Source organism: Bufo bufo, chromosome 2 (assembly GCF_905171765.1).
Source record: "Bufo bufo chromosome 2, aBufBuf1.1, whole genome shotgun sequence".
Taxonomy (NCBI): Eukaryota; Metazoa; Chordata; class Amphibia; order Anura; family Bufonidae; genus Bufo; species Bufo bufo.
In genome coordinates this window covers 447,424,055-447,445,646 of record NC_053390.1, presented here as the reverse complement: position 1 = coordinate 447,445,646, position 21,592 = coordinate 447,424,055, and the positions used below count along the sequence as shown (strand labels likewise).

The 21,592-nt window shown below is 42.3% G+C and overlaps 1 protein-coding gene and 4 non-coding genes across 5 annotated transcripts in view; 1 reads left to right on the top strand and 4 right to left on the bottom strand.

Annotated features, from left to right (window-relative positions):
• Positions 1-3,273: 3,273 nt before the first annotated feature.
• On the bottom strand, positions 3,274-3,380 carry LOC120993006. Its single transcript, XR_005777138.1, has one exon. It is a non-coding gene; the product is annotated as a U6 spliceosomal RNA (small nuclear RNA).
• A 3,526-nt stretch (positions 3,381-6,906) lies between these two features.
• LOC120993005 lies at positions 6,907-7,013 on the bottom strand. Its single transcript, XR_005777137.1, has one exon. It is a non-coding gene; the product is annotated as a U6 spliceosomal RNA (small nuclear RNA).
• A 3,522-nt stretch (positions 7,014-10,535) lies between these two features.
• Positions 10,536-10,642, bottom strand: LOC120993003. Its single transcript, XR_005777136.1, has one exon. It is a non-coding gene; the product is annotated as a U6 spliceosomal RNA (small nuclear RNA).
• A 10,198-nt stretch (positions 10,643-20,840) lies between these two features.
• On the bottom strand, positions 20,841-20,947 carry LOC120993002. Its single transcript, XR_005777135.1, has one exon. It is a non-coding gene; the product is annotated as a U6 spliceosomal RNA (small nuclear RNA).
• A 252-nt stretch (positions 20,948-21,199) lies between these two features.
• MED16 (mediator complex subunit 16) overlaps positions 21,200-21,592 on the top strand; it is a 38,170-nt gene continuing 37,777 nt past the window's right edge. The window contains exon 1 of the mRNA XM_040417532.1: positions 21,200-21,457. Within this exon, the coding sequence (XP_040273466.1) occupies positions 21,322-21,457 (136 nt within the window). The 5' untranslated portion in view covers positions 21,200-21,321. The remainder of the gene's footprint in view (positions 21,458-21,592) is intronic.

The following is a 21,592-nucleotide window of genomic DNA, read 5'->3' as shown; positions in this document are numbered from 1 at the left end:
GCGACGCCGCTCAGCCTCAGGCTGCTGGTTGGTACGTTACATCACAAAAATTATAATAGCAGGCGATCAAAAAGTCATATGCCCACCAAAATAGTGCCAATAAAACCGTCCTCTCATCCCGCAAAAAATGAGCCCCTACCTAGGATAATCGGCTAAAAACAAAAAAAAAAAAATGACTCTTAGACTATGGAGATACTAAAATATTTTTTTTTTGTTTATAAAAAGATAATATAGTGTAAAACATAAATAAATAAATAAAAAAGTAGACATATTAGGTATTGCCGTGTCCGTAAGAATCTGCTCTATAAAAATACCCCCACCCTAACCCCTCAGATGAACACGGTAAAAAAAAAAAAAACTGTGACAAAAAAACTATTTTTGCGCAAATTTTCCATTTTAATCTGTTTTTTACCAATAACAAAGTAAGGATTAACAGCCAAACAATACTTAATATTTATTACCCTCATACTGCAGTTTACAGAAACACCCCATATGTGGTCGTAAACTGCTGTATGACCAAACGGCAGGGTGCAGAAGGAAAGGAACGCCGTATGGTTTCTGGAAGGGAGATTTTGATGGCCTTTTTTTTTGGCACCATGTCCCATTTGAAGCCCCCCTGATGCACCCCTAGATTAAAAACTCCATAAAAGCGACCCCATCTAAGAAACTACACCCCTCAAGGTATCCAAAACTTATTTCACAAACGTCGTTAACCCTTTAGGTGTTCCACAAGAGTTATTGGCAAATGGAGATAAAATTTCAGAGTTTCTATTTCTGGTAACCTTGCCTCACAAAAATTTAATATAGATAAACCAAAAATCATATGTAGCCTAAAAATAGTCCCAACAAAACTGCCACCGAATCCCGTTGTTTCCAAAATGGGGTCACTTTTATGGAGTTTCTACTCTAGGGGTGCATCAGGGCGGCTTCAAATGGGACATGGTGTAAATAAACCAGTCTAGCAAAATCTGCCTTCCAAAAACCACACGGAGCACCTTTCCCCCTACGCCCCAACTGTGTGCCCGTACAGTAGTTTACGGCCACATATGGGGTGTTTCTGCAAACTACAGAATCGGGGCAATAAATATAGCATTTTTTTTGGCTGTTAACCCTTCCTTTGTTACTGGAAAAAATTGATTAAAATGGAAAATTTGCCCAAAAATTTAAATTCTCAAATTTCATCCCCATTTGCCAATAACTCTTGTGCAACACCTAAAGGGTTAACAAAGTTTGTAAAATCAGTTTTGAATACCTTAAGGGGTATAGTTTCTTAGATGGGGTCACTTTTATAGAGTTTCTACTCTAGGGGTGCATCAGGGGGGCTTCAAATGGGAAATGGTGTAAATAAACCAGTCCAGCAAAATCTGCCTTCCAAAAACCATACGACGCACCTTTCCCTCTACGCCCTACTGTGTTGCTGTACAGTAGTTTACGGCCACATATGGGGTGTTTCTGCAAACTACAGAATCGGGGCAATAAATATACCATTTTGTTTGGCTGTTAACCCTTGCTTTGTTACTGGAAAAAATGAATTAAAATGGAAAATTTACCAAAAAATCGAAATTTTATCTCCATTTGCCATTAACTCTTGTGGAACACCTAGAGGGTTAACAACGTTTTTAAAATCAGTTTTGAATACCTTGAGGGGTGTAGTTTCTAGAATGGGTGATTTCTATTATATAAGCCTCACAAAGTGACTTCAGACCTAAACTGGTCCCTAAAAATTGGGTTTTTGAAAATTTCTGAAAAATTTAAAGATTTGCTTCTAAACTTCTAAGCCTTGTAACATCCCCAAAAAATAAAATATCATTCCCAAAATGATCCAAACATGAAGTAGACATATGGGGAATGTAAAGTAATAACTGTTTTTGGAGGTATTACTATGTATTATAGAAGTAGAGAAATTGAAACTTGGAAATTTGCAATTTTTTACAAATTTTTGGTAAATTTGGTATTTTTTTATAAATAAAAATTTTGGGACTTCGTTTTACCAGTCTCATACAATATGTGACGAAAAAAACAATCTCAGAATGGCCTGGATAAGTCAAAGCGTTTTAAAGTTATCACCACTTAAAGTGACACTAGTCATATTTGCAAAAAATGGCCTGGTCCTTAAGGTGAAATAAGGCTGTGTCCTAAGGAGTTAAGTTTCCTAGACTCTGGCATAAGGTGTTATTTTCTGTCTGATAACCTAGCTGCCAGCCCTTACCTTGGACTTCATTCTTCGATATGTGTGTATGCAGTCAGCCCCGACCTCGGCCTGTCTCCTGATTATTACCTGACCCCTTGGTGCATTGCACTGGTGTCTCTGACTCCTGTGGGTCAGCTGCCAATTACACCGAGACTACTCCAGGAGGTAGCAGCATCGAGGGAGGCGCTAAGGAGGCTTGTCCACGTTGAGGCCTTGTATTGGATGCCCCCCACCCTATGTTTTGATCCGCTCAACGGGGGGATGCAGCAGCGGCCGTGCGGGGATCAGGGTAAGTAGTGCGCAGGCATTAGGGGGGACATTATAGGGGTTGGATAACCCCTTTAAGTTTCACCCAAAGCCAAAGTGGTTAGTTGGCACAGTTCGTCCACGCCTGTCCCGATAACACAACTCCTCCAACAACTTGTCATAGACCTCTATTGAATATATACGTCCTTAGCGTATACCTTGAAGAGAAGCCGGGATTCTATCAAGCTTGTATGACAGTTTTCCGGTGTACAAAAGTTGCAACTTCTTGTGTAAGCCCTGTTCCGTGCAAAAAGTTTCCACAGTGCCCTCTGGAGGACCCACACCCAGGGCTGACGTGTTGTGCATGTCCGTCCTGCGGTGTCTAGTAATGTAGATCAGCCCTCTTCCAGTGACTGGCATTTATGTACAGTGCCAGATATACTTGTGTGGGTAGGACTGGCACTGTGCAGGTCTGGTACTGCATGCCCTTCTTTCTGTTACAGGTGGGGGGTAGTGATGGTCAGACCCTCACCAATCGCACATTGCTAGCTTATCTTAAAACATAAAAACTTGATGTAAACAATAGCTCTCTTTCTGATGATGCACTGAGATTTCCTTTAAGACAGCAGTTGTTTTTCAGATAAGCGGCATCAAAGATGACAGGCAGCTGCTTATCACCCCCTGTCTAGGGCGATAAACATGCTAGTCTGCAGGCTTATATTATCTAGAATGTATGAAATGTCTGACAAAAGTGACATAAAGTGAATCGACATTAAAACACTGCTGCGCAATAAAAAAATCTGCCTAAAAGAAAAGAAGATATAAGTTGCGGGAAACAAAATATGGAACGCTTCACGAATTTGCGTGTCATCCTTGCGCAGGGGCCATGCTAATCTTCTCTGTATCGTTCCAATTTTAGTATATGTGCTGCCGAAGCGAGCACAAACCTGAAGGTGGCGCACTACCTATATATAGTCCCTCACAGTGTATAATTTTAAATTAGGGCGACAAGGTAATGTTTTCCTCTGTTAATCTCTACGGGATTTCTTGTTTATTACACTGTGCGAAATGTTTTATGTAATTCACTTTTACTACGGTACTAAAGATGCCATACGTTCCGTGTGCTGTCTTTCCTGCAATGCATCATGGGAACTAGTGATATGCAAAATTCTCTGAGGTCATCGGGAAGCGACGCCGCTCAGCCTCAGGCTGCTGGTTGGTACGTTACATCACAAAAATTATAATAGCAGGCGATCAAAAAGTCATATGCCCACCAAAATAGTGCCAATAAAACCGTCCTCTCATCCCGCAAAAAATGAGCCCCTACCTAGGATAATCGGCTAAAAACAAAAAAAAAAAAATGACTCTTAGACTATGGAGATACTAAAATATTTTTTTTTTGTTTATAAAAAGATAATATAGTGTAAAACATAAATAAATAAATAAAAAAGTAGACATATTAGGTATTGCCGTGTCCGTAAGAATCTGCTCTATAAAAATACCCCCACCCTAACCCCTCAGATGAACACGGTAAAAAAAAAAAAAACTGTGACAAAAAAACTATTTTTGCGCAAATTTTCCATTTTAATCCGTTTTTTACCAATAACAAAGTAAGGATTAACAGCCAAACAATACTTAATATTTATTACCCTCATACTGCAGTTTACAGAAACACCCCATATGTGGTCGTAAACTGCTGTATGACCAAACGGCAGGGTGCAGAAGGAAAGGAACGCCGTATGGTTTCTGGAAGGGAGATTTTGATGGCCTTTTTTTTTGGCACCATGTCCCATTTGAAGCCCCCCTGATGCACCCCTAGATTAAAAACTCCATAAAAGCGACCCCATCTAAGAAACTACACCCCTCAAGGTATCCAAAACTTATTTCACAAACGTCGTTAACCCTTTAGGTGTTCCACAAGAGTTATTGGCAAATGGAGATAAAATTTCAGAGTTTCTATTTCTGGTAACCTTGCCTCACAAAAATTTAATATAGATAAACCAAAAATCATATGTAGCCTAAAAATAGTCCCAACAAAACTGCCACCGAATCCCGTAGTTTCCAAAATGGGGTCACTTTTATGGAGTTTCTACTCTAGGGGTGCATCAGGGCGGCTTCAAATGGGACATGGTGTAAATAAACCAGTCCAGCAAAATCTGCCTTCCAAAAACCACACGGAGCACCTTTCCCCCTACGCCCCAACTGTGTGCCCGTACAGTAGTTTACGGCCACATATGGGGTGTTTCTGCAAACTACAGAATCGGGGCAATAAATATAGCATTTTTTTTGGCTTTTTGGCTGTTAACCCTTCCTTTGTTACTGGAAAAAAATGATTAAAATGGAAAATTTGCCCAAAAATTTAAATTCTCAAATTTCATCCCCATTTGCCAATAACTCTTGTGCAACACCTAAAGGGTTAACAAAGTTTGTAAAATCAGTTTTGAATACCTTAAGGGGTATAGTTTCTTAGATGGGGTCACTTTTATAGAGTTTCTACTCTAGGGGTGCATCAGGGGGGCTTCAAATGGGAAATGGTGTAAATAAACCAGTCCAGCAAAATCTGCCTTCCAAAAACCATACGACGCACCTTTCCCTCTACGCCCTACTGTGTTGCTGTACAGTAGTTTACGGCCACATATGGGGTGTTTCTGCAAACTACAGAATCGGGGCAATAAATATACCATTTTGTTTGGCTGTTAACCCTTGCTTTGTTACTGGAAAAAATGAATTAAAATGGAAAATTTACCAAAAAATCGAAATTTTATCTCCATTTGCCATTAACTCTTGTGGAACACCTAGAGGGTTAACAACGTTTTTAAAATCAGTTTTGAATACCTTGAGGGGTGTAGTTTCTAGAATGGGTGATTTCTATTATATAAGCCTCACAAAGTGACTTCAGACCTAAACTGGTCCCTAAAAATTGGGTTTTTGAAAATTTCTGAAAAATTTAAAGATTTGCTTCTAAACTTCTAAGCCTTGTAACATCCCCAAAAAATAAAATATCATTCCCAAAATGATCCAAACATGAAGTAGACATATGGGGAATGTAAAGTAATAACTGTTTTTGGAGGTATTACTATGTATTATAGAAGTAGAGAAATTGAAACTTGGAAATTTGCAATTTTTTACAAATTTTTGGTAAATTTGGTATTTTTTTATAAATAAAAATTTTGGGACTTCGTTTTACCAGTCTCATACAATATGTGACGAAAAAAACAATCTCAGAATGGCCTGGATAAGTCAAAGCGTTTTAAAGTTATCACCACTTAAAGTGACACTAGTCATATTTGCAAAAAATGGCCTGGTCCTTAAGGTGAAATAAGGCTGTGTCCTAAGGAGTTAAGTTTCCTAGACTCTGGCATAAGGTGTTATTTTCTGTCTGATAACCTAGCTGCCAGCCCTTACCTTGGACTTCATTCTTCGATATGTGTGTATGCAGTCAGCCCCGACCTCGGCCTGTCTCCTGATTATTACCTGACCCCTTGGTGCATTGCACTGGTGTCTCTGACTCCTGTGGGTCAGCTGCCAATTACACCGAGACTACTCCAGGAGGTAGCAGCATCGAGGGAGGCGCTAAGGAGGCTTGTCCACGTTGAGGCCTTGTATTGGATGCCCCCCACCCTATGTTTTGATCCGCTCAACGGGGGGATGCAGCAGCGGCCGTGCGGGGATCAGGGTAAGTAGTGCGCAGGCATTAGGGGGGACATTATAGGGGTTGGATAACCCCTTTAAGTTTCACCCAAAGCCAAAGTGGTTAGTTGGCACAGTTCGTCCACGCCTGTCCCGATAACACAACTCCTCCAACAACTTGTCATAGACCTCTATTGAATATATACGTCCTTAGCGTATACCTTGAAGAGAAGCCGGGATTCTATCAAGCTTGTATGACAGTTTTCCGGTGTACAAAAGTTGCAACTTCTTGTGTAAGCCCTGTTCCGTGCAAAAAGTTTCCACAGTGCCCTCTGGAGGACCCACACCCAGGGCTGACGTGTTGTGCATGTCCGTCCTGCGGTGTCTAGTAATGTAGATCAGCCCTCTTCCAGTGACTGGCATTTATGTACAGTGCCAGATATACTTGTGTGGGTAGGACTGGCACTGTGCAGGTCTGGTACTGCATGCCCTTCTTTCTGTTACAGGTGGGGGGTAGTGATGGTCAGACCCTCACCAATCGCACATTGCTAGCTTATCTTAAAACATAAAAACTTGATGTAAACAATAGCTCTCTTTCTGATGATGCACTGAGATTTCCTTTAAGACAGCAGTTGTTTTTCAGATAAGCGGCATCAAAGATGACAGGCAGCTGCTTATCACCCCCTGTCTAGGGCGATAAACATGCTAGTCTGCAGGCTTATATTATCTAGAATGTATGAAATGTCTGACAAAAGTGACATAAAGTGAATCGACATTAAAACACTGCTGCGCAATAAAAAAATCTGCCTAAAAGAAAAGAAGATATAAGTTGCGGGAAACAAAATATGGAACGCTTCACGAATTTGCGTGTCATCCTTGCGCAGGGGCCATGCTAATCTTCTCTGTATCGTTCCAATTTTAGTATATGTGCTGCCGAAGCGAGCACAAACCTGAAGGTGGCGCACTACCTATATATAGTCCCTCACAGTGTATAATTTTAAATTAGGGCGACAAGGTAATGTTTTCCTCTGTTAATCTCTACGGGATTTCTTGTTTATTACACTGTGCGAAATGTTTTATGTAATTCACTTTTACTACGGTACTAAAGATGCCATACGTTCCGTGTGCTGTCTTTCCTGCAATGCATCATGGGAACTAGTGATATGCAAAATTCTCTGAGGTCATCGGGAAGCGACGCCGCTCAGCCTCAGGCTGCTGGTTGGTACGTTACATCACAAAAATTATAATAGCAGGCGATCAAAAAGTCATATGCCCACCAAAATAGTGCCAATAAAACCGTCCTCTCATCCCGCAAAAAATGAGCCCCTACCTAGGATAATCGGCTAAAAACAAAAAAAAAAAAATGACTCTTAGACTATGGAGATACTAAAATATTTTTTTTTTGTTTATAAAAAGATAATATAGTGTAAAACATAAATAAATAAATAAATAAAAAAGTAGACATATTAGGTATTGCCGTGTCCGTAAGAATCTGCTCTATAAAAATACCCCCACCCTAACCCCTCAGATGAACACGGTAAAAAAAAAAAAAACTGTGACAAAAAAACTATTTTTGCGCAAATTTTCCATTTTAATCCGTTTTTTACCAATAACAAAGTAAGGATTAACAGCCAAACAATACTTAATATTTATTACCCTCATACTGCAGTTTACAGAAACACCCCATATGTGGTCGTAAACTGCTGTATGACCAAACGGCAGGGTGCAGAAGGAAAGGAACGCCGTATGGTTTCTGGAAGGGAGATTTTGATGGCCTTTTTTTTTGGCACCATGTCCCATTTGAAGCCCCCCTGATGCACCCCTAGATTAAAAACTCCATAAAAGCGACCCCATCTAAGAAACTACACCCCTCAAGGTATCCAAAACTTATTTCACAAACGTCGTTAACCCTTTAGGTGTTCCACAAGAGTTATTGGCAAATGGAGATAAAATTTCAGAGTTTCTATTTCTGGTAACCTTGCCTCACAAAAATTTAATATAGATAAACCAAAAATCATATGTAGCCTAAAAATAGTCCCAACAAAACTGCCACCGAATCCCGTAGTTTCCAAAATGGGGTCACTTTTATGGAGTTTCTACTCTAGGGGTGCATCAGGGCGGCTTCAAATGGGACATGGTGTAAATAAACCAGTCCAGCAAAATCTGCCTTCCAAAAACCACACGGAGCACCTTTCCCCCTACGCCCCAACTGTGTGCCCGTACAGTAGTTTACGGCCACATATGGGGTGTTTCTGCAAACTACAGAATCGGGGCAATAAATATAGCATTTTTTTTGGCTGTTAACCCTTCCTTTGTTACTGGAAAAAATTGATTAAAATGGAAAATTTGCCCAAAAATTTAAATTCTCAAATTTCATCCCCATTTGCCAATAACTCTTGTGCAACACCTAAAGGGTTAACAAAGTTTGTAAAATCAGTTTTGAATACCTTAAGGGGTATAGTTTCTTAGATGGGGTCACTTTTATAGAGTTTCTACTCTAGGGGTGCATCAGGGGGGCTTCAAATGGGAAATGGTGTAAATAAACCAGTCCAGCAAAATCTGCCTTCCAAAAACCATACGACGCACCTTTCCCTCTACGCCCTACTGTGTTGCTGTACAGTAGTTTACGGCCACATATGGGGTGTTTCTGCAAACTACAGAATCGGGGCAATAAATATACCATTTTGTTTGGCTGTTAACCCTTGCTTTGTTACTGGAAAAAATGAATTAAAATGGAAAATTTACCAAAAAATCAAAATTTTATCTCCATTTGCCATTAACTCTTGTGGAACACCTAGAGGGTTAACAACGTTTTTAAAATCAGTTTTGAATACCTTGAGGGGTGTAGTTTCTAGAATGGGTGATTTCTATTATATAAGCCTCACAAAGTGACTTCAGACCTAAACTGGTCCCTAAAAATTGGGTTTTTGAAAATTTCTGAAAAATTTAAAGATTTGCTTCTAAACTTCTAAGCCTTGTAACATCCCCAAAAAATAAAATATCATTCCCAAAATGATCCAAACATGAAGTAGACATATGGGGAATGTAAAGTAATAACTGTTTTTGGAGGTATTACTATGTATTATAGAAGTAGAGAAATTGAAACTTGGAAATTTGCAATTTTTTACAAATTTTTGGTAAATTTGGTATTTTTTTATAAATAAAAATTTTGGGACTTCGTTTTACCAGTCTCATACAATATGTGACGAAAAAAACAATCTCAGAATGGCCTGGATAAGTCAAAGCGTTTTAAAGTTATCACCACTTAAAGTGACACTAGTCATATTTGCAAAAAATGGCCTGGTCCTTAAGGTGAAATAAGGCTGTGTCCTAAGGAGTTAAGTTTCCTAGACTCTGGCATAAGGTGTTATTTTCTGTCTGATAACCTAGCTGCCAGCCCTTACCTTGGACTTCATTCTTCGATATGTGTGTATGCAGTCAGCCCCGACCTCGGCCTGTCTCCTGATTATTACCTGACCCCTTGGTGCATTGCACTGGTGTCTCTGACTCCTGTGGGTCAGCTGCCAATTACACCGAGACTACTCCAGGAGGTAGCAGCATCGAGGGAGGCGCTAAGGAGGCTTGTCCACGTTGAGGCCTTGTATTGGATGCCCCCCACCCTATGTTTTGATCCGCTCAACGGGGGGATGCAGCAGCGGCCGTGCGGGGATCAGGGTAAGTAGTGCGCAGGCATTAGGGGGGACATTATAGGGGTTGGATAACCCCTTTAAGTTTCACCCAAAGCCAAAGTGGTTAGTTGGCACAGTTCGTCCACGCCTGTCCCGATAACACAACTCCTCCAACAACTTGTCATAGACCTCTATTGAATATATACGTCCTTAGCGTATACCTTGAAGAGAAGCCGGGATTCTATCAAGCTTGTATGACAGTTTTCCGGTGTACAAAAGTTGCAACTTCTTGTGTAAGCCCTGTTCCGTGCAAAAAGTTTCCACAGTGCCCTCTGGAGGACCCACACCCAGGGCTGACGTGTTGTGCATGTCCGTCCTGCGGTGTCTAGTAATGTAGATCAGCCCTCTTCCAGTGACTGGCATTTATGTACAGTGCCAGATATACTTGTGTGGGTAGGACTGGCACTGTGCAGGTCTGGTACTGCATGCCCTTCTTTCTGTTACAGGTGGGGGGTAGTGATGGTCAGACCCTCACCAATCGCACATTGCTAGCTTATCTTAAAACATAAAAACTTGATGTAAACAATAGCTCTCTTTCTGATGATGCACTGAGATTTCCTTTAAGACAGCAGTTGTTTTTCAGATAAGCGGCATCAAAGATGACAGGCAGCTGCTTATCACCCCCTGTCTAGGGCGATAAACATGCTAGTCTGCAGGCTTATATTATCTAGAATGTATGAAATGTCTGACAAAAGTGACATAAAGTGAATCGACATTAAAACACTGCTGCGCAATAAAAAAATCTGCCTAAAAGAAAAGAAGATATAAGTTGCGGGAAACAAAATATGGAACGCTTCACGAATTTGCGTGTCATCCTTGCGCAGGGGCCATGCTAATCTTCTCTGTATCGTTCCAATTTTAGTATATGTGCTGCCGAAGCGAGCACAAACCTGAAGGTGGCGCACTACCTATATATAGTCCCTCACAGTGTATAATTTTAAATTAGGGCGACAAGGTAATGTTTTCCTCTGTTAATCTCTACGGGATTTCTTGTTTATTACACTGTGCGAAATGTTTTATGTAATTCACTTTTACTACGGTACTAAAGATGCCATACGTTCCGTGTGCTGTCTTTCCTGCAATGCATCATGGGAACTAGTGATATGCAAAATTCTCTGAGGTCATCGGGAAGCGACGCCGCTCAGCCTCAGGCTGCTGGTTGGTACGTTACATCACAAAAATTATAATAGCAGGCGATCAAAAAGTCATATGCCCACCAAAATAGTGCCAATAAAACCGTCCTCTCATCCCGCAAAAAATGAGCCCCTACCTAGGATAATCGGCTAAAAAAAAAAAAAAAAAAATGACTCTTAGACTATGGAGATACTAAAATATTTTTTTTTTGTTTATAAAAAGATAATATAGTGTAAAACATAAATAAATAAATAAAAAAGTAGACATATTAGGTATTGCCGTGTCCGTAAGAATCTGCTCTATAAAAATACCCCCACCCTAACCCCTCAGATGAACACGGTAAAAAAAAAAAAAAACTGTGACAAAAAAACTATTTTTGCGCAAATTTTCCATTTTAATCCGTTTTTTACCAATAACAAAGTAAGGATTAACAGCCAAACAATACTTAATATTTATTACCCTCATACTGCAGTTTACAGAAACACCCCATATGTGGTCGTAAACTGCTGTATGACCAAACGGCAGGGTGCAGAAGGAAAGGAACGCCGTATGGTTTCTGGAAGGGAGATTTTGATGGCCTTTTTTTTTGGCACCATGTCCCATTTGAAGCCCCCCTGATGCACCCCTAGATTAAAAACTCCATAAAAGCGACCCCATCTAAGAAACTACACCCCTCAAGGTATCCAAAACTTATTTCACAAACGTCGTTAACCCTTTAGGTGTTCCACAAGAGTTATTGGCAAATGGAGATAAAATTTCAGAGTTTCTATTTCTGGTAACCTTGCCTCACAAAAATTTAATATAGATAAACCAAAAATCATATGTAGCCTAAAAATAGTCCCAACAAAACTGCCACCGAATCCCGTAGTTTCCAAAATGGGGTCACTTTTATGGAGTTTCTACTCTAGGGGTGCATCAGGGCGGCTTCAAATGGGACATGGTGTAAATAAACCAGTCCAGCAAAATCTGCCTTCCAAAAACCACACGGAGCACCTTTCCCCCTACGCCCCAACTGTGTGCCCGTACAGTAGTTTACGGCCACATATGGGGTGTTTCTGCAAACTACAGAATCGGGGCAATAAATATAGCATTTTTTTTGGCTTTTTGGCTGTTAACCCTTCCTTTGTTACTGGAAAAAATTGATTAAAATGGAAAATTTGCCCAAAAATTTAAATTCTCAAATTTCATCCCCATTTGCCAATAACTCTTGTGCAACACCTAAAGGGTTAACAAAGTTTGTAAAATCAGTTTTGAATACCTTAAGGGGTATAGTTTCTTAGATGGGGTCACTTTTATAGAGTTTCTACTCTAGGGGTGCATCAGGGGGGCTTCAAATGGGAAATGGTGTAAATAAACCAGTCCAGCAAAATCTGCCTTCCAAAAACCATACGACGCACCTTTCCCTCTACGCCCTACTGTGTTGCTGTACAGTAGTTTACGGCCACATATGGGGTGTTTCTGCAAACTACAGAATCGGGGCAATAAATATAGCATTTTTTTTGGCTTTTTGGCTGTTAACCCTTGCTTTGTTACTGGAAAAAATGAATTAAAATGGAAAATTTACCAAAAAATCGAAATTTTATCTCCATTTGCCATTAACTCTTGTGGAACACCTAGAGGGTTAACAACGTTTTTAAAATCAGTTTTGAATACCTTGAGGGGTGTAGTTTCTAGAATGGGTGATTTCTATTATATAAGCCTCACAAAGTGACTTCAGACCTAAACTGGTCCCTAAAAATTGGGTTTTTGAAAATTTCTGAAAAATTTAAAGATTTGCTTCTAAACTTCTAAGCCTTGTAACATCCCCAAAAAATAAAATATCATTCCCAAAATGATCCAAACATGAAGTAGACATATGGGGAATGTAAAGTAATAACTGTTTTTGGAGGTATTACTATGTATTATAGAAGTAGAGAAATTGAAACTTGGAAATTTGCAATTTTTTACAAATTTTTGGTAAATTTGGTATTTTTTTATAAATAAAAATTTTGGGACTTCGTTTTACCAGTCTCATACAATATGTGACAAAAAAAACAATCTCAGAATGGCCTGGATAAGTCAAAGCGTTTTAAAGTTATCACCACTTAAAGTGACACTAGTCATATTTGCAAAAAATGGCTTGGTCCTTAAGGTGAAATAAGGCTGTGTCCTAAGGAGTTAAGTTTCCTAGACTCTGGCATAAGGTGTTATTTTATGTCTGATAACCTAGCTGCCAGCCCTTACCTTGGACTTCATTCTTCGATATGTGTGTATGCAGTCAGCCCCGACCTCGGCCTGTCTCCTGATTATTACCTGACCCCTTGGTGCATTGCACTGGTGTCTCTGACTCCTGTGGGTCAGCTGCCAATTACACCGAGACTACTCCAGGAGGTAGCAGCATCGAGGGAGGCGCTAAGGAGGCTTGTCCACGTTGAGGCCTTGTATTGGATGCCCCCCACCCTATGTTTTGATCCGCTCAACGGGGGGATGCAGCAGCGGCCGTGCGGGGATCAGGGTAAGTAGTGCGCAGGCATTAGGGGGGACATTATAGGGGTTGGATAACCCCTTTAAGTTTCACCCAAAGCCAAAGTGGTTAGTTGGCACAGTTCGTCCACGCCTGTCCCGATAACACAACTCCTCCAACAACTTGTCATAGACCTCTATTGAATATATACGTCCTTAGCGTATACCTTGAAGAGAAGCCGGGATTCTATCAAGCTTGTATGACAGTTTTCCGGTGTACAAAAGTTGCAACTTCTTGTGTAAGCCCTGTTCCGTGCAAAAAGTTTCCACAGTGACCTCTGGAGGACCCACACCCAGGGCTGACGTGTTGTGCATGTCCGTCCTGCGGTGTCTTGTAATGCAGATCAGCCCTCTTCCAGTGACTGGCATTTATGTACAGTGCCAGATATACTTGTGTGGGTAGGACTGGCACTGTGCAGGTCTGGTACTGCATGCCCTTCTTTCTGTTACAGGTGGGGGGTAGTGATGGTCAGACCCTCACCAATCGCACATTGCTAGCTTATCTTAAAACATAAAAACTTGATGTAAACAATAGCTCTCTTTCTGATGATGCACTGAGATTTCCTTTAAGACAGCAGTTGTTTTTCAGATAAGCGGCATCAAAGATGACAGGCAGCTGCTTATCACCCCCTGTCTAGGGCGATAAACATGCTAGTCTGCAGGCTTATATTATCTAGAATGTATGAAATGTCTGACAAAAGTGACATAAAGTGAATCGACATTAACCCCTTAAGGACCTAGGACGTACCGGTACGCCCTATTTCCCGAGTCCTTAAGGACCTAGGACGTACCGGTACGCCCTATTTCCCGAGTCCTTAAGGACCGAGGACGTACCGGTACGTCCTGACTTAAAATCGGAACTCCGGCGCCGCAGGGGTTAATCGGAACGGGATTTCGGCTGAAATCATTCAGCCGGCATCCCGTAACAATGCAGGGGGGGGTCATTTGACCCCCCCGTATCGGCGATCGCAGAAAACCGCAGGTCAATTCAGACCTGCGGTTTTCTGCGTTTCCGGTCCATTCGGGTGTCCTGTGACCCGATGAACCGGAAAAAGACTGCGATCGGTGGCGTAATTATACACCACCTATCGCAGTCCGAGGATTTGGAGAGGCGGTGCTGGCCCTGGTGCTGAATGCCGCTGTCCAGGGTGCTGATTGGTGCAGGAGAGAGCGGCGCGAGATTCAAACTTCCTGCGCTCCTCTCTCCCCTCCTCTTCCTGTCCAGCACCCTGACCGTGCAGCATCGTCCAGCACCAGCTCCTGTGTCCCCCTAATCGGAATCCATCACCCTCCTGCACCCATCGCCACCCAGGTAGGTTAGGGTCAGTGAGGGAGAGGCACCGTTAGGCAAGGAAAGAAGGGAAAAGTAAGTTAGAAAAAAAAAAAAAAAGTACTTTTATTCCAAACTTCCAAACTTCCATCTAACCCTAACCCAGACCCCTCCTGCCACTTGCCCCCCCACCCACCCCCCACCAGCCACTTCCCCCCCCCCCCACCTGCCACCCACCCCCCACCAGCCCCCCCCACCCCCCACTCACCACCACTTTTTTTTTTCTGCGTGCGCTGACTGGCCGGCACTTTTTAGCGTCCGTCCACTGTTAGCGCATCGCCCGCCCCACCACCCCACCGACCGCTGATCAGCGTTGTACCGCTGATCAGCAAGTTTTAACTTTTTTTTTTTCTAACACTTGCCCATTTTTTTGCCTGGACTTTTTAGTACGCGAACACCCGTTGCCCCCACACACACGCACATATGATAAAGTTTGCCACACACGCACACCTACACGCACACACACCCATGGCCCACCGGATGTTCTCGGCCGAGGAGGCATACGCCCAGATTGCCTCCGACTCTGAGAGCCCCAGTGAGGATGAGGATGACCCCACATTCCTTTTGTCATCCGCATCCTCCTCATCATCATCTGATGACGATGAGCCACCAAGGCGGCGGAGACGCCGCCAGGCGGAGCCAGGGGCCCCACATGCTAGGGATCCTGTGGCCCACCCTAGTACGAGCCGCCCTGGGGTTCGTACTGGTTTCCCGGCCCACCAAATAAGTCCACCGGAGCCCCCTGCCGATGAACTTAGCTGGTGTCCCCCAGTGGACTTTGAGCCTGAGATTCCGGATTTTGCTGGCAATCCTGGAATCCAGATTCCCACAGTGGGGTTTACTGAAATAGACTATTTTAGTTTTTTTTTCAGTAACTCACTGGTGAATTTGATGGTGGAGCAGACGAATCTGTACGCCCAACAGTTCGTCGCTCAAAACCCAGGCTCAGTTTTGGCTAGACCCGGTGGCTGGACGCCGGTCAGTGCAGCCGAAATGAGGACATTTTGGGGCCTCGTGCTGCATATGGGTCTAGTCCAAAAACCCAGTGTCAGGCAATACTGGAGTGGGGACGTCCTATACCAGACCCCACTGTACAGTATGGTCATGATACGTCACCGGTTTGAGGCCATCCGGAAATGTCTGCATTATTCCGATAATGCAGCATGTCCCCCCCGAAGTGATCCTGCCTATGACCGGCTGTATAAGATACGGCCGGTCATCGATCACTTTGGGGCCACATTTCAGCAGGCCTACGTACCTGGAAGGGAGGTCGCGGTTGATGAGTCTCTCGTTGCGTTCAAGGGGAGACTCAGTTTCCGCCAATACATTCCCACAAAGCGGGCGAGGTATGGCGTGAAGCTATACAAAATTTGTGAGAGTGCCTCAGGGTACACTTACAAATTTCGTGTGTACGAGGGGCGAGATTCCCGTATTGAACCCCCAGAATGTCCCCCCACTCTGGGTGTTAGCGGGAAACTCGTGTGGGACCTTATGTACCCACTGCTGGATAATGGTTACCACTTGTACGTGGATAACTTTTATACCAGCATTCCCTTGTTCAGGTCCCTTGCCGCCAGATCCACGTTCGCTTGTGGGACCGTGCGGAAAAATCAACGCGGCCTCCCTGCCTACCCCCTCCAGGTACCTATCCCCAGGGGTGAGACCCGTGCCCTTACCAGTGGAAACCTGTTGCTGGTCAGGTATAAGGACAAGAGGGATGTCCTTATGCTGTCCACAATCCACGGTAACGGCACCACCCCTGTCCCTGTGCGAGGTACCGCGGCAACGGTCCTCAAGCCCGATTGTATCGTCGACTATAATCGGTATATGGGAGGAGTTGATCTCTCTGATCAAGTCCTCACGCCATATAACGCCATGCGCAAAACCTGGGCATGGTACAAAAAAGTTGCGGTCTACTTGGTACAGGTTGCCATGTACAACTCTTTTGTACTATCCCGAAGCGCTGGCAGCACAGGGACATTCCTCCAGTTCTATGAGGCAGTCCTCAAAGACCTGATCTTTTCGGACCGGGAAAGAGCAGGCCGGAGTACCTCGGGAATTGGAGGCGCCCGGATCGTCCCTGGCCAACACTTTCCAGGTGTGGTCCCCCATACTGGAAAGAAGGGACGAACCCAAATAAAGTGCAGAGTGTGTCACAAGAGGGGGATACGGAAGGACACCACTACTCAATGTGACACTTGCCCCGATCATCCGGGCCTCTGCATTATCAATTGCTTCAGGGAGTATCACACTTCCATGGAGTACTAAATTTTTATAATCCTCAACAGTCCACTAGAGAACATAAAACACTATGGCTCTCAGACTTTGGAGACACGGAAACAATTTTTCTTTCCCCAAAAAATATTAGTTTTAGAGCAGGCATCCTCAAACTGCGGCCCTCCAGATGTTGTAAAACTATAACTCCCAGCATGCCCAGACAACCTACAGCCATCAGCAGGGCATGGTGGGAATTGTAGTTTTACAATATCTGGAGGGCCGCAGTTTTAGGATGCCTGCTTAGTGTCTCCAAAGTCTGAGAGCCATACATATTGGGCATCGTCGCGTGCGTAAAAGTCGTCGCTATAAAAATAACTTTTGACCAAACGCCTCGGATGAACGGTGTTAAAAATATAAAATAAAAACTGTGCCAAAACACCAATTTTTGGGCAAAATTTCAATTTGAATCCATTTTGCCGGTAATAAAGCAAGGGTTAACAGCCAAACAAAACTAAATATTTATTGCCCCGATTCTGTAGTTTGCAGAAACACCCCATATGTGGTCGTAAATGGTTATATAGCCGCACGGCAGGGCATAGAACGAAGGGAACTCCATATGGTTTCTGGAAGGCAGATTTTGATGGACAGTTTTTTTTTTGACACCATGTCCCATTAGAAGCCCCCCCTGATGTAGCCTAGACTAGAAACTCCAAAAAAGTGACCCCATCTAAGAAACTACACCCCTCAAGGTATTCAAAAGTTACTTTACAAACTATGTTAACCCTTTAGGTGTTCCACAAAACCAAATAGTGAATGTAGAAACAATTTTAGAATTACATTTTTTTGTTACATTGCCTCAAAAAAGACTAATATAGAGCAACCAAAAATCAAATTTACCCCAAAAATAGTCCCAAAACAACAACCACCTTATCCCGTAGTTTCCTAGATGGGGTCACTTTTATGGAGTTTCTACTCTAGGGGTGCATCAGGGGGCTTGAAAGGGTACATGGTGTCAATAAACCAGTCCAGCAAAATCTGCCTTCCAAAAATGACGTTCCCCTTCTTCTATGTCCTGCCGTTTAGCCAAATAGTAGTTTACGACCACATATGGGGTGTTTTTGCAAACTACAGAATCAGGGCAACCCATTTTGAGTGTTGTTTGGCAGTTAACCCTTGTTTTACTCCTGGAAAAAATTGATTATATTGGAAAATTTTCCAAAAAATAGAAATTTCAAAATTGTTTCTCCATCTGCCATTAACTCTTGTGGAACACCTAAAGGGTTAACAAAGTTTGTAAACCCAGTTTTGAATACCTTGAGGGGTGTACTTTCTTAGATGGAGTCACTTTTTTGAAATTTCTATTCTAGGGGTGCAACAGGGGGCTTCAAATGGGACATGGTATAAACAAAACCAGTCCTGCCAAATCTGCCTTCCAAAACCCATATGGTGTTCCCCTCCTTCTATGTGCTACCGTTCGGCCAAACAGTAGTTTACAACCACATATGGGGTGTTTATGAAAACTACAGAATCAGGGCAACCCATTTTGAGTGTTGTTTGGCAGTTAACCCTTGTTTTACTCCTGGAAAAAATTGATTATATTGGAAAATTTTCCAAAAAATATAAATTTCAAAATTGTTTCTCCATCTGCCATTAACTCTTGTGGAACACCTAAAGGGTTAACAAAGTTTGTAAACCCAGTTTTGAATACCTTGAGGGGTGTACTTTCTTAGATGGAGTCACTTTTTTGAAATTTCTATTCTAGGGGTGCAACAGGGGGCTTCAAATGGGACATGGTATAAACAAAACCAGTCCTGCCAAATCTGCCTTCCAAAACCCATATGGTGTTCCCCTCCTTCTATGTGCTACCGTTCGGCCAAACAGTAGTTTACGACCACATATGGGGTGTTTTTGCAAACTACAGAATCAGGGCAACCCATTTTGAGTGTTGTTTGGCAGTTAACCCTTGTTTTACTCCTGGAAAAAATTGATTATATTGGAAAATTTTCCAAAAAATATAAATTTCAAAATTGTTTCTCCATCTGCCATTAACTCTTGTGGAACACCTAAAGGGTTAACAAAGTTTGTAAACCCAGTTTTGAATACCTTGAGGGGTGTACTTTCTTAGATGGAGTCACTTTTTTGAAATTTCTATTCTAGGGGTGCAACAGGGGGCTTCAAATGGGACATGGTATAAACAAAACCAGTCCTACCAAATCTGCCTTCCAAAACCCATATGGTGTTCCCCTCCTTCTATGTGCTACCGTTCGGCCAAACAGTAGTTTACGACCACATATGGGGTGTTTTTGCAAACTACAGAATCAGGGCAACCCATTTTGAGTGTTGTTTGGCAGTTAACCCTTGTTTTACTCCTGGAAAAAATTGATTATATTGGAAAATTTTCCAAAAAATAGAAATTTCAAAATTGTTTCTCCATCTGCCATTAACTCTTGTGGAACACCTAAAGGGTTAACAAAGTTTGTAAACCCAGTTTTGAATACCTTGAGGGGTGTACTTTCTTAGATGGAGTCACTTTTTTGAAATTTCTATTCTAGGGGTGCAACAGGGGGCTTCAAATGGGACATGGTATAAACAAAACCAGTCCTACCAAATCTGCCTTCCAAAACCCATATGGTGTTCCCCTCCTTCTATGTGCTACCGTTCGGCCAAACAGTAGTTTACGACCACATATGGGGTGTTTTTGCAAACTACAGAATCAGGGCAACCCATTTTGAGTGTTGTTTGGCAGTTAACCCTTGTTTTACTCCTGGAAAAAATTGATTATATTGGAAAATTTTCCAAAAAATAGAAATTTCAAAATTGTTTCTCCATCTGCCATTAACTCTTGTGGAACACCTAAAGGGTTAACAAAGTTTGTAAACCCAGTTTTGAATACCTTGAGGGGTGTACTTTCTTAGATGGAGTCACTTTTTTGAAATTTCTATTCTAGGGGTGCAACAGGGGGCTTCAAATGGGACATGGTATAAACAAAACCAGTCCTGCCAAATCTGCCTTCCAAAACCCATATGGTGTTCCCCTCCTTCTATGTGCTACCGTTCGGCCAAACAGTAGTTTACGACCACATATGGGGTGTTTTTGCAAACTACAGAATCAGGGCAACCCATTTTGAGTGTTGTTTGGCAGTTAACCCTTGTTTTACTCCTGGAAAAAATTGATTATATTGGAAAATTTTCCAAAAAATATAAATTTCAAAATTGTTTCTCCATCTGCCATTAACTCTTGTGGAACACCTAAAGGGTTAACAAAGTTTGAAAAAACAGTTTTGAATACCTTGAGGGGTGTAGTTTCTAGAATGGGGTCATTTTTGGGAGGTTTCTATTATCTAAGCCTCACAATATGACTTCAAACCTGAACTGGTCCATAAAAAGTGGGATTTTGAAGATTTCTGAAAATTTCAAAATTTGCTTCTAAACTTCTAAGCCTTGTAACATCCCCAAAAAATAAAATATCATTCCCAAAACAATTCAAGCATGAAGTAGACATATGGGGAATGTAAAGTCATCACAATTTTTGGGGGTATTACTATGTATTACAGAGGTAGAGAAACTGAAAATTTGAAATTTGCTAATTTTTCAAAATTTACGGTAAAAATTGTATTTTTTTATGCAAAAAAATTAACTTTTTTGACCCAATTTTAGCAGTGTCATGAAGTACAATATGTGACGAAAAAACAATCTCAGAACGGCCTGGGTAAGTCAAAGCGTTTTAAAGTTATGAGCACTTAAAGTGACACTGGTCAGATTTGCAAAAAATGGCCTGGTCCTTAAGGTGAAAATGAGCCTGGTCCTTAAGGTGAAAATGAGCCCGGTCCTTAAGGGGTTAAAACACTGCTGCGCAATAAAAAAATCTGCCTAAAAGAAAAGAAGATATAAGTTGCGGGAAACAAAATATGGAACGCTTCACGAATTTGCGTGTCATCCTTGCGCAGGGGCCATGCTAATCTTCTCTGTATCGTTCCAATTTTAGTATATGTGCTGCCGAAGCGAGCACAAACCTGAAGGTGGCGCACTACCTATATATAGTCCCTCACAGTGTATAATTTTAAATTAGGGCGACAAGGTAATGTTTTCCTCTGTTAATCTCTACGGGATTTCTTGTTTATTACACTGTGCGAAATGTTTTATGTAATTCACTTTTACTACGGTACTAAAGATGCCATACGTTCCGTGTGCTGTCTTTCCTGCAATGCATCATGGGAACTAGTGATATGCAAAATTCTCTGAGGTCATCGGGAAGCGACGCCGCTCAGCCTCAGGCTGCTGGTTGGTACGTTCCGTACCTTCGCGGGGTCGTTATTGTCACGTGATCATTGGTGTCTCTGTTCCAGCCTTCCACCCCGGAGCCCTGGCGGGCAGGCAGCCATCATGGACGTGGCATACATCTGTGAGTGGGACAGAAAACCACGGACCAGCCACTGCCCCTCCATCCCCCTAGTATGTGCCTGGTCTTGCCGCAACCTCATTGCCTTCACCACAGACCAGCGCAATGAAGAGGAGAAAGGTAATTCCCTGACAGGGGTGGATGTGGAGTGAGGCATGCATTTTCCCTGTGTGTCATACATTTATGGTTTAAAGGTAAAATAAAAGTTTCTTCCAGTTTGGATGTTCTATAAAGTGCAGTTATCTGATCCTAGAT